The sequence below is a fragment of the Pelophylax lessonae genome (genome assembly GCF_965119305.1).
Source record: "Pelophylax lessonae genome assembly, chromosome: 2".
Lineage (NCBI taxonomy): Eukaryota > Metazoa > Chordata > Amphibia > Anura > Ranidae > Pelophylax > Pelophylax lessonae.
The window spans coordinates 262,516,254-262,533,563 of record NC_138769.1 but is presented as its reverse complement, the minus strand read 5'-3'; the positions used below and the strand labels follow the sequence as shown (position 1 = coordinate 262,533,563).

General features: G+C 45.4%; 1 protein-coding gene across 1 annotated transcript in view; it reads right to left on the bottom strand.

Annotated features, from left to right (window-relative positions):
• The window catches only part of ELK4 (ETS transcription factor ELK4), a 135,981-nt gene that overhangs the window by 72,858 nt on the left and 45,813 nt on the right, over positions 1–17,310 (bottom strand). Inside the window, exon 3 of the mRNA XM_082247808.1 lies at positions 7,543–8,457. Within this exon, the coding sequence (XP_082103934.1) occupies positions 7,543–8,457 (915 nt within the window). The remainder of the gene's footprint in view (positions 1–7,542; positions 8,458–17,310) is intronic.

The following is a 17,310-nucleotide window of genomic DNA, read 5'->3' as shown; positions in this document are numbered from 1 at the left end:
CTGGCTTGTAGGCTGCTATGTTTGCTATGTCTGCATGCTAAACTCTAAACTATGGACACCCCTAATGTAGTGCAAGGACCTGTCTGACTGGATACAGAGTGATTGGATAGATTGGCCCTTGGGATAGCAGATCCTCCCTGAGAGGTAGTCTAAAGGGGGGTCGGTGACAAGCCGCACCAAGTTGGCGTACCAAGACCAGCGAGGCCAATCCAGGGCCACTAGAATTACCAGAATTTCTTCCTCTTCAATCCTGCGCAAGAGAGTCTCGGCAGAAGTTTGAGGAAGGAAGGCGTAAATCAGACGATACTAGCCCCAGGTGGGCCCTCAGCGTGTCTGTGGCATCCGATAGCGGATCCCGTGACCGTGCCACAAACCTGTGCACCTTCCTGTTGAGCCAAGACGCCAACAGATCCACCTGGGGGGTGCCCCACCGGAGACACAGCTGAAAAAAACTCCAGATGAAGGGACAACTCCCCTTGGTCCAACGCCTGCCGACTGAGATAATCCCTCTGCCAATTTTCCACCCCTGGAATGTGTACGAAGGAGAGGGCTGAAACAAAATGTTCTGCCCACCGAAGAACGCCGGCTACCTCCAGAGTTGCCAATACACTTCTTGTTCCACCCTGGTGATTGACATAAGCCATGGCCGTGGCATTGTCTGATTGGATTTGCACCTGACACCCCTGTAGGCGATCTGTCCAGTGATTCAGGCACAGCTGAAGCACAGCTCGGGAGTTCCAGGACATTGATTGGGAGTCTGGACTCTTCCAGTGTCCAAGCTCCCTGAGCGGAATTCCGATCCAGGACACCTCCCCACCACATACAGACTGGCATCCATGGTGACTACTGTTCAATACAGGGGGAGAAATAATTTGCCCTGGCATAGAGCTGGAGAGCGAGACCCTTTTGTTTTGTGTCTCAAGCTGGATTTGTTTGCCCAGAGACTTCGGACACTTGTCCCATTTGGCCAAGATCTCCTTTTGTAGGGACCTCATATGGAACTGTGCAAACGGGACTGCCAGGAAGGTAAAAACTATCAGGTACAGCACCCTCATGTAACTCCGAAGGGACGACCACCTGCTTGACAGCAAGAGATGAATCGCAGCATGAAACGTCTGGAGTTTGTCCACAGGAAGGAATATTCTGGGTAGAGCCAAGTCCAGAGTCCGACCCAGATAGTCCAGTTTTGTGGAAGGAACCAGAGCAGGATTTCTGATAATTCAGAAGCCAGCCAAACTCCCTCAGCAACTGTATACCGATATCCACGTTGTCCAGAGGAGACTCTGCTCGCAAGAGAAGGTCCTCCAGGTAGCCCAGCACTGCGATCTCTCACTGACATAACACAAGCACCGGAGCCAACACCTTTGTGAAGACCCGAGGAGCAGAGGCGACACCAAAGGGTAAGGCCACAAACTGATAATGCTCCTCTCCCACGGCAAAGAGAAGGAAGCGTTGGTGACAGACACATATTGGAATGTGTAAGGAAGCATCCTTGATGTCGATAGAGGCAAGGAAATCCCCCTGATGCAAGGATGCCACCACCGTGCAAATAGACTCCATTCTGAACTTCTGTACCCGCACAAAGCAGTTCAGGGCCTTGAAATCCAGAATTGGACGCACCTAGTTTCTCTCCTGAAGTCCCGAAGAAATAAGGACGCACCTTTCTTCAGGACTGTGAACAGGTTTGAATAAAACCCCTGAAAATGTTCAGGAGTTGGAACCGGAAGAATTACCCCGTGAAGCAACAGGTCTTGCACTGCCCCAAAGAGGGCTTGCAAGCGGCCCGGAGAAAGTTGCACATTGGAAGGAAAAACCTCTCAGGAGGGTAAGAACAAAACCCAATCTTTTAGCCGGACCGTATCACTTTGTGGACCCACCCAAGGAGGTCCACGGGTCCAGGAACCAACAAAGATGTCCCTCCACACCATGCACGGGGGGGGGGGGGGGGGAGGGCGCACCTTCATGCAGGAGCTTTGTCTGCGCATCTGGAGAAACCCACTTTGGACTTGTCAGATCAAGGTTGCTTGGATCATCCCTAAGAGTCCTTGAAAGGCTTTGAAACCTTGTAAGCCAATCCCGAGAGATGAAAAAAAACTTCCTGTGAGCCGAGAAGGAAGGGCCACATCTGCGACGAGGTTCCTTACCTTTACTAGCCCACAGAAAAAAGGTGCTGTTCACCTGTGTGCCGAGCCAGCCACAGTGAACGTACTGCAGGCCACATTCTTCTACCGGAATCATGGCTGCCTTATTCAACTTGGAAACCAAGGAATCCTCCACTGGTGGAATAGCCCAATTCTTAAGGAGGGACTCTTTAAAGGGGTACCTCATTGCGAATCCCTTAGGGCAGGGCTTGACAAATTTTCCTGAAATCTAGGAGCCAGCTAAAAAAGTTAGCAGCAGGTTTTTTTTTTTTTTAAACAAACAACCAAGCTTTATTTCCAAAAAAAAAAAAAAAAATTTACACAAAGACGACTAGAACCCCACTCCCCTCTATAGCGCAATCTGATGGAAACAGACTGTCGGTCTGTTTCCATCCAATGCCATCTGATCCGATCCATGGGATGGATCAGATGGCAGCAGATTACTGCTCCATAGAGGAGACTGAAGGGTCCGATCAGGTATGCCTGAAAAACTGACAGGCGGACCTGATCAGACAGCCCGTGTGAAAGGGGCCTTCGGCTGTGGCAGGGCGATGAGGAAAAAAAAAAAAATTATATATTATATAATTTTTTTTTATAATAATTGAATAATTGAAAAAAAAAAAAAATAGAAAAATATTTTTTTTTTATATAATTGAATAATAATTTAAAAAAAATTATATATATATATATATATATATATATATATATATATATATATATAATTTTTTTTTTTTTTTTTAATAATTTTTTTAATAATTTAAAAAAATAAATAATAATAATAAATCACACTCCCTGTCCACTTACCTTTTAAGCAAAGGTAAGTGGACAGGGAGATGAAGCCTGCAGAAACTTCCCTCTCATCTCCTCTTGGGGAAGGAGATGGACAGGCATTGAGGACAGGCAGGGTAGAGAGCCACTAGTTACTGCTTGTCAAACTCCTGGCCACCACAAGAGGGCGCCAGTTCCCCGTTCTCTCACTGAAGAAGGCTGAAAAGCCACGGCCTCAATTTTCGGACGGCGCGGTAGTCCGTGCACTCTGTGAGCGGATGGGGGGGGCGCAAAAGGGACAGGACACCTCTTGCAGTGCAACCCAGGTGCCAGGTCGCTAATTCTAGTCGCCAATTTGATCTGGCGCCCGGGGTTTGTCGAGCCCTGCCTTAGGGACCACAAAGGGACGTTTTGGATGTTCCCACTCTTTTGCGATAAATCTGTCAAAATAGAAAGGAAACAAACACCTTGCCACCTTAGATGGCTTGTGAGTACCAAAGGGAACCGGCGCCTCTGCCGCAGCTTCAGCTGCGTCCTTCATTTTTAAAGTCTCACGCACAGACACAACCAGTGCGTCCACCAGCGCCTTTTTGCACGCAGCTACAGGAGTGGAGGAATCATTCTCACCATCTGAGAACTCAGGGCGCGAGGCCGCAGACCCCTAAGGAATGGCCCCATCCGCGGCGGCCAGATCAGATTCAGAATCTCAGGAGACAGATGAAGCAGGGGGAAGGCGGGGGTGCTTTTTTACTACCCCGCTGCCCAAAAGCCACCTCAACCCGGGACACAAAGGACTCCAGGACTGCAGTCAGTGCATCCATGGATGGTGGGAACCCAGGGGGCCCCGCAGGCTCAGAGAGGGGGTCAGGTGGGGAAATGTGCGCCAAGGACTCCATGAGGAATAAGAGTACCCCCAAAAAGTGCAAAAAGACACTGCCAAGGGACCCCCCCCCCCCCCATCGTACTGGTAACACCACCTGGTCCCCAGCCACAGAGCTCCCCCCCAATCCTGCAGCAGAGAGAGGGAGAGGACCCCACAAGGCAGTCACTGGCAGTACCAGGATTAGAGCACTCCACGAGCAGCATCCAGGAAGGAAAGAGGCCCAGGAGTCAGCACCAGGGGATAAGGAGGGGCTCCCATGGGTAAAATTGCCACACAGAAGGCTCCACAGTAATGGTTGCCACTCATTTCAATGTCGGACTAAGGCAAAATGGCCACTGCGGCTACACAAACACAAGAGTCGAAACCCCTGTCAGGCTTAACTGCTATCCAGGACTCCCTGTTGGGACAGGAGGAGGGAGGAGGAGAGAACAACCCTCACTTCCTGTCCTGGAGAATATTTTTTTTTTTAACCAGACAGGAAGTGATGTAATCTCTCCAACGAAGCCTATGACAGAAGGAGACCTGACAGAAGTTCAATCTTTCCCCACTCTATCCAGAATTAAAAATTACGTTTTATCTAGAGATACACTAAAAACGAAAATGTAGGTTTCAACTAGGAATGCACCGAAATGAAAATTCTGGGCCGAAACCGAAAATGCAGCATGCCCTTGGCCGAAAACCGAAAATGACTTTTTCCCCAAAAAATGTTTAAAATAGATAGAACAGGGGCATACACCAAAAACAGGTAGCGACGTACACCTGTCGCTGCCACCCTGTCACAGTATATGTACTGTGATGGGTTGGCAAGAGGTTAATTTAATTACCAATGGTATTAGTATTATGCAGCATGAGGGGGTTAATGTATTGCCACTGCAGGTCACTCATCTATTAGTGACCGACCAGTGGCAGTTAATAAACCCCTTTGTGCTGCATTAGTGCAACCAGTATCAGTGTTAATTAACACTGGTTGCACTGATACCGGTTGCACTAATGCAGCACAAAGGGGTTAATTAACTGCCACTGGTCGGTCACTAATGCATCAGTGACCAGCAATGGCAATACATTAACCCCCTCATGCTGCATAATACGAATACCATTGGTAAGCTGCCCCAGCTCCCCCCCCCCCCCCCACTGCCTCAGCGTCCCCCTCTGCAGTACACCCTCCCCCCCTCTGGCTCAGCGTCCCTCCCCATCCCAACGATTCAATCTCCTTGCTCTCACTCTGCTGAGTGCTCCTCCGGTGTCCTTCATTCAAAAGAAGCTCCTCTGGCCGGCGGCCCGCCTCCCTGTGATGTCACTACTACTACGATCTGTGCATGAATGAAGTGACACACCGGGCGGGAGGGCGGTCGAGCGGCCGCTAATAGATATAACTATGTGAGCCTTCACTTCCCTGTCAGCGGGACTGTGTGTGTGTGAATGAACTGACCTGACACCGGGCGGAGCGGCCGCTAATAGATATAACTATGTGAGCCTTCCCTTCCCTGTCAGAGGAGATACATGCCTGACAGGGAAGTGAAGGCTCACATAGTTACAGCTATTAGCGGCCGCTCCGCCCGATGTCAGGTCAGTTCATTCACACACAGTCCAGCTGACAGGGAAGTGAAGGCTCACATAGTTATATCTATTAGTGGCCGCTCGCCTACCCTCCCGCCCGGTGTGTCACTTCATTCATACACAGATCGTAGTAGTAGGGATGTCATTGAGAGGTGGGCGGCCGGCCAGAGGCGGGACTTTTCAAACCTGCGCTGCGCCCTCCTCCTTCCTCACGGCGGCCATTCATTTCGGCATTGTTAACCCATTATCGGCCGAAATGGGATAGGCTCATTTTCGGCCGATAATTTCGGTGCATCCCTAGTTTCAACAATATCAAAAATTCCTTAGTTGAAAAAAGGAGCAAACACTATATATTGTTGCATATTTCAGTTTTGATAGACTTGCACTACCTAGATTTATTTTTCCAATGCCAAGCATTTTGGTAGCAAGATCTCGGTGACTGAAATCCCAGGTCTAAAAATACTTGCTGTAGCTACTTTAAAGGGTTGCAAGCTTTTTGCTGAAAAATTTACTATATACATGAAAATGTGCCAACATCTAAAGATGGATGTGAACAGCCACCACCGCAGTTACGTATAACAGGAAGATCTTGCCATATCACAAAATGATAAGAAGCCAGAGGAGGGCTAACTTCATCAGGCTACACCTGTAATATATAACACTTTTGTTTTTTGTTTTTTTTTTTAAGATACAGTGGGGAAGACTTTTTGTCAGTTTTGTTATATGGTCTGTGACCCCTATAGGGAGATTTGTGACCTGTGAGGCCCTTACAAAAATAAATAAACTAAATCTGGAGTTGTCACCAGGAAGGGCGCATACCTCCCAACTTTTTGAGATGGGAACGAGGAACACCTATTAGCAAAAGTATGAAGGCATAGGACACACACCCCGCCACGCCCCTTAAAGGAGAATTATACAAAAAAATGGTTAGTTAAACCCACAAGTTTTTATTTTTGTTTGTTTTTTTAACCCCTACTATTGCTTTATACTGGCTTTTGAAATGTACAAATGCAGCAATTTAGATAATGGATGAAAGGTTTAGCCCTGGGAAACACTTTTTGAAAGATAAAAAGTGCATTTTATATACAACTATATGGAGGAGTCTAAAATGAGGACAAATGAGGAGGAATGAGGGATAAATGAGGAGGCAAGAGGGACTTTGTTCCAAATCAAGGTCAGTCCCTCTAACTATTGGGGACTATGGATGATAAGCAATAAAAAAACCATGCATGAAAAGCCTGTTCTAGCTATGGTACATAATGAACATAACCAAAAAAAAGAGGATACAATGTACAAAGGAAACTTTGAAAAGTTACACACAATTCACATTTGTGCGACTGGTCATGCAACTCTTAAAATCAAACTCATATGACAATTCGTACCCCATGGTTTCCAAAAAAAATATTTATATATAGGAGACTTAAAGTCGTAGTGACTTCAAAGTAGTTCATGCACTACTTTGGTCCGACTTTCATGCAACATTGAAGTTTATAAAGTTGCATGAAAGTCGTACCTGAATATTTTACATGCAACAGTGGGTCCAAATTTGCAGAGGGACAAAAAGTTACATCCAAGTCACACCCATGCAAAGTTGCATCAAACTTGCACCTCAAGTGTGAATGGAGTCTTAATTAGATTTTTAGTTTGGGTGTGGACAAAAACAATAGAAAGATTGTGGAGAACAAGCATCTCTTAAGCGGTTTAAAAAAAGGAATGAAATTTCAATTCATCTATGGCCATTCCCGCCGGACAGAAGTCAATCTAGCGATCGACTTCTGTCAAACAGAACTATTGGGAAACTTTTTTAAATCTATGGCTTGCAACCAATCAGCTGCTGATCGGTGTATTCTGATCAGTGTATTCTGACAGCAGAGGAGTCCCACTGTCAGAATACAATGGCGCAGTGGGGCAGATTCCTCCATCAACATTGATTATGTGGATTGAGGGGGGGGGGGGGGGGTAAGCATGCAAGTTTTTTTGGTCCGCCTGCTTGCCAATTGGGGAAAAAAGAAAAGTATCTATGGCCAGCCTTAAGAGCCAATGGAAAAACCTCAAAAGGTTTCCTAACAAAAACAGACTACTCTTTTCAAAAAGCTATGGCAACGCAACAGAGTGCAATGCAACACAGCACAACAAGCACTAATCAGTTTTAGTTCAATTCAAAGCCTAGACAGATTAAAAAATAGTCATTACCTGGGAGAAGAATGCTGGTGTAAGAGATGCTGTGGTTAGTGAAGGGCTGAGAATACCCAAGGGGTTGGAATCACTTGTGGTTATTACCAATGTGGGAGTCAACTCTAGCTCTTTAGGCTTTTTAGATTTTCCAGTCTTCATATCCAGCACATAGCGTTCAGGTTCATGCTCAGATTCATGCTCAGTTTCGGGTTCAGCATCAAGTTCTGGTTCAGGATCATGTTCAGACTCTGGGTAAGTTTGAGGCTCAGGTTCTCCCTCCTGCACCTGTATTTTTGGTTCCTGAACATTCATATTTACTTCACTTTGAAAATCAAGAGACTGTGAAGTTACAGATTCCAAATCGGTGTCGATGGTCATATCCTGATTAGAAGTCAAAGCAGGTGATAACGTTCCAGAAGGCACCAGAATGGGCGAGATACAAGTGGTTGGAGGAGGAAGACAAGAGTTAATGGTTATGTCTGGAGGAAGCTCTGCAGGTTTGTTTCGAGGTTCTGGGGGTTGGGGAGGATCTGATGGAACAATAGATGCAGGCTCTGAATTTCTGGAGGGTGTTGTTACAAACTTAATTACTGATGTGGGTGGCTCTAAGGCCACTTTCTTCTCTATTGGATTTTCTACGACAGCAGGTCTAAACAGCTTTACACCAGCTGTATTCAGTGAGTTAAGAGTAAACGATGTGTACAGACCAGAGTGAATGTAATCATTACGACCTGACGATTTAGCAGAAGGACACGGAAGGCGCTCCTTGTTACAGTTTTCCTTGTCTCGCAAAACACAGGTGTTCACGGCATCAGCTGAGTTCCCATCCATTTCTTCTCCTCTACCCAAAGCCAGTGGATCCATAGTAAGGATGTCCGGGTAGGAGACAAACTTGTAAACAAACTTTTGCCCATTTACTTTTTTGATAATATTCTGAAGAAAAGAAATATGGTTAACAACACATTCCTCTAATAAATAAAATAACAAAAAATAAATATTCAATTTCAGCAACTGACACTGAAGTAAACCAAATACTTCAAAAAAGGAAAAAGTTAGGATTCACATAACTTTTCACAATGAAAGGGCTATGTTAAGTTTTCATTGGGGTTTTATTTCCTTTGCTTTCTGTCTCAGCAATAGGGGTTACTAAGAATAGAAACAAAAGGAAAGTCTCTTCAAAAAGGACATGAAAGCAACATTTTTAGTAGTATGGGGAAGAGTTAAGACAGGAGTAGTTTGAGAAGGAACTTTTTTTCAAAAAAGTAGTTAAAACATCTCTCTCTCTCGATCTCTTCATTGCTTCTTCATTAGTAAATGCTGCTTGAAAATCCATGCTATGTACTGACACTATGCAATCATTATAGTAAATGATCTAAGATCCCCTTAGACTTGCCTATATTTTTGGTGATGAATTCTCACTTTCTTTTGCAATCAATTACCTTTTAGGCTTGTGTATGTGGCTGGTCTGTTTTCTGACATTTACCCTTTCCATTCAAGTGTCCTAATTGAGGAGTCCTTTACTGCCCCATCTCCCAAAAATTTAGATCAGGTTATGAGTAAAGTTGTGGAACGGGGAATTTTTTTACACACACACACACACACACACACACACTAATTATTTTACATACACTGGCAGAATGCATGATTTCTTGGCCATTTTTCAGAGAATATGAATAACACAAACTTTTTTCACTCATGGTTGGTGTTTGGCTGAAACCGTTTATGATCAATCAACTGTTTACTCTTTTTAAATCATAAAGACAACACAAACTACCCAAATGACCCTAATCAAAAGTTTACATACCCTAGTTCTTAATACCGTGTATTGCCCACTTTAATATCAATGACAGCTTGAAGTATTTTGTGGTATTTGTGGATGAGACCATCTTCTCAGATGGTAAAGCTGCCCAATATTCCTGGCAAAAAGCCTCCAGTTCCTGTAAATTCTTGGGCTGTCTTGCATGAACTGCATGTTTGAGATCTCCCCAGAGTGGCTCAATGATATCAGGAGACTGAGATGGCCACTCCAGAACCTTCACTTTATTCTGCTACAGCCAATGACAGGTCGACTTGGCCTTGGTGTTCAGGATCATTGTCATGTTGGAATGTCCAAGTACGTCTCATGCACAGCTTCCGGGCTGATGCATGCAAATTTTTCCGATAACATACTGCATTCATCTTGCCTTCAATTCTAACCAAATTTCCTGTGCCTTTGTAGCTCACACATCCCCAAAACATCAGTGATCCACCTCTGGGTTTCACAGTCGGAATGATGCACCTTTCATCATAGGCCTTGTTGACTCCTCTCCAAATGTAGCATTTATGGTTGTGGCCAAAAAGCTCAATTTTGGTCCCATCACTCCAAATGAATTTGTGCCAGGAGGTTTGAGGCTTGTCTCTGTGCTGTTTGGCGTATTGTAAGCAGGATAATTTGTGCCATTTGTGTAGCAATGGGTTTCTTCTGGCGACTCGACCATACAGCCCATCTTTTTTCAAGTGCCTTTTTATTGTGCATCTTGAATCAGCCACAGCACATGTTTTCAGAGAGTCCTGTATTTCACCTGAAGTTATTTGTGGGTTTTTCTTTCCATCCTGAACAATTTTCCTGCAGTTGTGTCTGAAATCTTAGTTGGTCCACCTTACCGTGGTTTGGTTTCAACAGAATCCTTCATTTTCAACTTCTTGATTAGAGTTTTGAACACTGCTGATTGGCATTCTCAATTCCTTAGGTATCTTTTTATATCCCTTTCCTGTTTTATACAGTTCAACTACCTTTTCCCCGCAGATCCTTTGACAATTCTTTTGCTTTCCCCATGACTCAGAATCCAGAAACATCAGTTCAGCACTGGATGAAAGATGCAAGGGTCTGTCAGGAGTCCAGAAACTCATTGACTTTTTATACACAAACACTAAATTACAAGAAAACAGATCACAGGTGAGGATGGTTACCTTTAATAGCCATTTAAACCCCTTTGTGTCAACTTGTGTGCATGTTATCAGGCCAAAATCACCAGGGTATGTAAACTTTTGATCAGGGTCATTTGGGTGTTTCTGTTGTCATTAGGATTTAAAAAAAGCATAAAACACAGTTGATTGATAATAAATGGCTTCAGTCAAACACTAACCATGAGTGAAAGAAAAGTTTTTGTGTCATCATTCATATTCTCAGAAAAATGGTCACGAAATCATAAATCCTGCCAGGGTATGTAAACTTGTGAGCACAACTGTATATACATACACACACACTCTATCTCAAGTGAGTACACCCCTCACATTTTTGTAAATATTTTATTACATCTTTTCAAGTGACAACACTAAAGAAATGACACTTTGCTACAATATAAAGTAGTGAGTGTACAGCTTGTATAACAGTGTATATTTGCCGTCCTTTCAAAATAACTCAACACACAGCCATTAATGTCTAAACCGCTGGCAACGAAAGGCATGAAAAGGAGTACACTTCCTAAGTGAAAATGGCCAAATCAGGCCCAAAGTGTGAATATTTTGTGTGGCCACCATTTTTTTCCAGCACTGCCTTAACCTGCTTGGGCATGGAGTTTACCAGAGCGTCACAGGTTGCCACTGGAATCCTCTTCGACTCCTCCATGACATCCCGGAGCTGGTGGATGTTAGAGACATTGCGCTCCACCTGCCGTTTGAGGATCCCCACAGATGCTCAATAGGTTTAGGTCTGAGACATGCTTGGCCAGTCCATCACCTTTACCCTCTGCGTCTTTAGCAAGGCAGTGGTCATCTTGGAGGTCAGTCTCATGTTAGAATACAGTCCTGCTGCCCATTCTCTGAAGGGAGGGGGGGGGGATCATGCTCTGCTTCAGTATGTCACAGTACATGATGGCATTCATGCTTCCCTCAATGAACTATAGCTCCCCAATGTTAGCAGCACTCATGCAACCCCAGACTATGACACTCCCACCACTATGCTTGACTGTAGACAAGACACACTTCTCTTTGTACTCCACACCTGGTTGTCACCACACACGCTTGATACTATCTGAACCAAATAAGTTTATCTTGGTCTCATCAGACCACAGGACATGGCTCCAGTAATTCATGTTCTTAACTGCTTGCCGTCAGCCAACTGTTTGCAAGCTTTCTTGTGCTTAATCTTTAGAAGAGGCTTCCTTCTGGGGAGACAGCCATGCAGACCAATTTGATGCAGTGTGCGGCGTATGGTCTGAGCACTGACAGGCTGACCCCCCACCCCTTCAATCTCTGAAGCAATACTGGCAGCACTCATACGTCTATTTCCCAAAGACAATCTCTGGATAGGACGCTTGAGCACGTGTACCAAACTTCTTTGGTCGACCATGGCGAGGCCTGTTCTGAGTGGAACCTGTCCTGTTAAACCACTGTATTGTCTTGGCCACCATGTTGCTGCTCATTTTCAGGGTCTTGGCAATCTTCCTATAGCCTAGGCCATCTTTATGCAGAGCAACAATTCTTTTTTTCAGATCTTCAGAGAGTTCTTTGCCATGAGGTGCCATGTTGAACTTCCAGTGACCAGTAAGAGAGTGAGAGAGATGACACCAAATTTAACACATCTGTTCCCCATTCATACCCTAGACCTTGGAACACTAACGAGTCACATGACACCGGGGAGGGAAAATGGCTCATTGGGGCCAATTTGGACATTTTCACCTAGGGATGTACTCACTTTTGTTGCCAGCGGTTTAGACATTAATGGCTGTGTGTTGACTCATTTTGAGGGGACAGCAAATTTACACTGTTATACAAGCTGTACACTCACTACTTTACATTGTAGCAGTGTGTCATTTCTTCAGTGTTGTCACATGAAAAGATATAATAAAATATTTACATAAATGTGAGGGGTGTACTCACTTTTGTGAGAGACTAGATGTACTGTTCAAAAAAAAGGAACACTTTCTAATCAGAGGGGGCTGCTAAAAAGTTTCAGCTTCTTTGGTGTTGAATAAATTAACAACAGGTGCACTAGATGGGCAACAATGAGACGACCTCCAAAAACAGGAATGGTTTTACAGGTGAAGGCCACTGACATTTTTATGACCTACTCATCCTGACTGTTTTTCACTAATTATGCATTTGGCTAGGGTTAGTGTCACTACTGGTAGCAAGAGGAAATACCTGGACCCTATAGAGGTTGCACAGGCAGTCCAACTCCTCCAGGAGGGCACATCAATATGTGCCATTGCCGGAAGGTTTGCTGTGTCTCTCAGCACAGTCTTAAGAGCATGGAGGAGATTCCAGGAGACAGGTAGTTACTCTAGAGCTAGGAGAGCTGCACAAGGCCGTAGAAGGTACTTAACCCATCAGCAGGATCAGCATCTGCTCCTTTGTGCAAGGAGGAACAGAATGATCACTGCCAGAGCCCTACAAAAATTACCTTTAGCAGGCCACTGGTGTAAAAGTCTGAACAAACAATCAGAAACAGACTTCGTGAGGGTGGCCTGGGGGCCAACATCCTTTAGTGGGCCCTGTGCCCACTGCCTGGCACTGGAGCTCAAATGGCATTTGCCACTGAACACCAGAGTTGGCAGGTCTGCCACTGGCACCTCGTGCTTTTCACAGATGGGAGCAGGTTCACCCTGAGCACATGACAGACGTGAAAGGGTCTGGAGAATCCATCAAGAATGTTATTCTGCCTGTAACATTGTTCAGCGAGACCGGTTTGGTAGTGGGTCAGTGATGGTCCGGGGAAGCATCCATTGAGGGACACACAGACCTCTACAGGCTAGACAATAGCACCCTGACTGCCATTGGGTACCTGGATGAAATCCTTGGACCCCATGTCAGATTCACCGCTGGTGCAGTGGGTCCTGGGATCCTCCTGGTGCACGACAATGCCTGGCCTTGTGGCGAGAGTATGCAGCCAGTTCCTGGAGGATGCAGTAATTGACACCAATGAATGGCCCTCATGCTTGCCTGACCTAAATCCAATAGAATATCTCTGGGACATGATGTATCGGTCCATCAGACGCCATAAGGTTGCACCTCAAGTTTTTTCAGGAGTTCAATGATGCCCTGGTCAAGATCTGCGAGGATCTGCTATCTTAAGAGCCGCCAGGAAATTCCAGTAGTCTGGACTCTTCCAGTGTCCAGATTCCCTGAGCAGAATTTTTGCCAAGGACGCCTCTCCAGCCAGACAGGCTGGCATCCGTGGTGACCACTGTCCAATACAAGGGGAGGAAGGCTTTGCCCAGCCAAAGTGCCGGAGAACAAAGCCACTATATCAGGGACTCTTTCGTTCCCCGGCTCAGATTGTTCAGAGATTGCGGATTTGTGTCCCATTTGGCCAGAATCTCCCTTGCAGGGACCTCATATGGAACTGTGCAAATGGAATCGCTTCAAAAAAAAAAGGGGTAGACACCATCAGGCCCAGCACCCGCATGCAAGTCCAGATGGATAATCATCTGCCTGACAGCAGGAGACGAATTGCAGCCTGCAGTATCTGGAGTTTGTCCAGAGCAAGGAGCACTCTGGCTAAGACCGAGTCCAGAGTCAGACCCAGATAGTCCAGCTTTGTGGACGGAACCAGAGCAGACTTCTGAAAATTCAGAAACCACCCGAACTCTCCGAGTTCGTATGGGGATCTGCAGGTTTTCCACCAGAGCACTAGGAGATACTCCACTCGCAAAAGGAGGTCATCAAAGTAGCCCAGTACCACGATAGCCCATTGGTGTAACAATGCTACCACTGGGGCCAACACTTTCGTGAAGACCAGAGAAGCGGAGGCGAGACCAAAGGGTAACGCCACAAACTGATCATGCTCCTCTCCCATGGCAAAATGGAGGAAGCACTGGTGACTGACACATATTGGAATGTGAAGGTAAGCGTCCTTGATATCGATGGAGACAGGAGTCACCACCGTGCGAATGGACTACATTCTGATCTTCTGCACCCACACAAGCGGACCAGGGACAGTCGTACATTGGAAGGAAGAACAAAACTCAATCTTGTAGCCATATGACCTCATGGACTCACTTGTCTTGTACCAGGGAAGTCCACGGGTCTGGGAACCAGCGAAGACATCCCCCCCACCCCAGATACGAGTGAGAGCGCACCTTCTTGCTGAAGGGGCCTTGTCCTTGGGTCTGGAGAAATCCGCTTCTGACTTGGCCCTTGACGTGGGCCCTTGCCCTTAGTAGAAAAGGAGTGGAAAGGTACTTTTCCCCCCCATGAGACCTTTAATGAGGTCATCCAGGGTAGCACCAAACAGGTGATCTCCTTGAAAGGGAAGATCAGTCAGGCATTTTTTAGGAGTCTCGTCCGCAGACCAGCATTTCAGCCAAAATACACGCAGAAGGACCACTGCCGAAACGGAGAGCCAAGCCGCGTCCAAAGAGACATCACAAATAAACTGCAGCCCCTGGATGAGCTGGACTGCAAGCTCAGCAAAGGCGGGGGGGGGGGAGCTACTCCCCCTTTAGGACTTGGCACAAAAGCTTAGCCCATTCGGTCAGAGTCTGCGACACCAGGGCAATGGTGAGTATCGGTCTCAGTGCCAAACCAGCCAGGGTGTACAAATTGTGGGCCACAGCCTCAGCCTTATCTGTCTTTCTGTCCCAATATCACACTTCCTTGAGGACTTCTCTGCTTGATTGCCCTATTTTCTCTCATCTGAAATACCCACCATCATTCTTTGTGACTAATATCCCTATTACTGTGACAGCCCAGCTTCATCTCAATTTTAGTTCATCTTTCGACCCAACACATGGACTGTGTTACACACTTCCACTCACTCTGGTGGCAACACCCTTGACTATGTATTTTCCCATCTCTGCACTCCTGGCAAACTTAACATCCCCTTTCCTCTCGCTCTGATCACAACTTCATTAGTTTCACAGCATCCTTGTCTTCAACCTCCTATCTCTGCAAGCAGCAAATGTTTATCGGGTTACCCGTAGAAACATTTATCACTTTAACCCTTTACTTCTCTATTCTGCTACTGACCACCTCCATGACAAAATCTTACCCCCTGTTCTTCCCCACTTGTCTACAACAGTTCACTCCCATCCGCACTGGATGCATTTGCTCCTCTAAGAACAATAATCAGGCCCTTGAGGACACCAGAAATCTCTGTAGCTCTGCTCTTAGACGACTGTGGTGTAAAAAATTAAAACCTTGCAAGACTTGACCCTATACAAATTTTCCCTCCTGAAATACAAGTCTTGCCTCCATGCTGCCAAACAAGCCTACTTTGTAACACTTCTAAATACTTTGACATCCAGTCCTCGTTACATAGTTAGTTAGTCTGTTTGAAAAAACAACGGTCTTCATTCTGTCCCCTGCCACCTCCACTTACTTACTCACTCATTGCCCAAGAGATTGCCAATCACTTCATAAACAAGAGATTTGTGAGAACACTTGATAGATATCTTCCTCAATTATCATAACCTTTTACAGAACATTCAATACTTTCCTTTTTGACCTGGCTATTACAGAAGAAGGTTAACAAACTTCTCTCAGATGCCCATCAGCTGGACCCCATTCCACACAAACTACTACTCTATCCTATGTCACTCACATCTTCAATCTCTCCCTCTCTACTGCCACCTTCCTCTCTCTCACAGCATACACAGATTATCTCCATACTAAAAAACCCTCACTGGTCCTCAATGGTGTGAACAAAATTAGAACCCATCTCCTTGCTCCCTGCTCCCTTTTACCTCTACACTTTTATAATTCTTAGTCTACAATTGTTTCAACGCCCACCTCACTGACAGCAACTTTATTGACCACTTACAATCTGGCTTTCGCTTGCAGCACTCCACAGTCCACAGAAACTGCCGTACTAAAGAGCACTAACGATTTACTAACTGCTTAAAATAAGTGGCTAATGTTCTTTACTCTTACTACTAGACCTTTATGTGGCATTTGATACTGTTGACTACCTGCTCCTCCTAAAAAAAAAAAAAAAGTTCACTCCTTTGGACTCCAAGGCTCTGCTCTTTCCTGGTTCGCCCTATATCTATCACAGCGTTCCTAGTACTACCTACAACTCTGTCTCCTACTTTCTGTAGGGGTCCCCAAGGCTCTGTTCTTGGGACCTCTTCTTTTTCTACACCTTCTCCCTTGCTTCCTTGATAAATTTCCTTTGCTTCCAATACCATCTCTATGCTGGGGACACCAGGCCTCAACTCACTCCTTTAGTTTCCTCTTGCATTACTAACTTACTGACATATCACCAAAGATGTCACACCAATACCTCAAAAGACATCTTTATAAAACCAACCTCATAATATTCTCCCCCTCACCCCCTCGTACCCTTTTCTCTGATTCTTCCAATAGGAATAATCCTGCAAATATCAGTTCCTCCCGTCATCAAGGTGCTAGACTCTGACCTGTCCTTTCAGCTCCAAATTCAAGTTGGTTGAACTCTGTATTTTGTCAGCCAGACTAACTATGCAACTATGTAAATCCAATCACTGTCAAAAGCTTGTAGGACTTCACCTCTGAAACATCTCTAAAATACACCACTTTTTAACCAACGAAACCACTAAGCTACTCATTCACTCCCTCGTTCTTGTTTTCAGGACTTCTCCAGAGCATCTCTCATCCTCTACCTCAATCTGGCTATCTCCTACTCTGCCCAACTTTAAGCAGTCCCCAAAGCTTTTAAGGGAAGCCTATTTCAGCCACACCCAAACAACTGAACTCTTAATTCTTCCATCACAGGTAATAACTTTTATACCACTTCTCCCACCCTAGGGGATTGTAAGCTCCTATCAGCAGGGCCCTCCCGATGCTCTTGTATTGTTATTTAACTGTTCGATCCCCTTTATATTG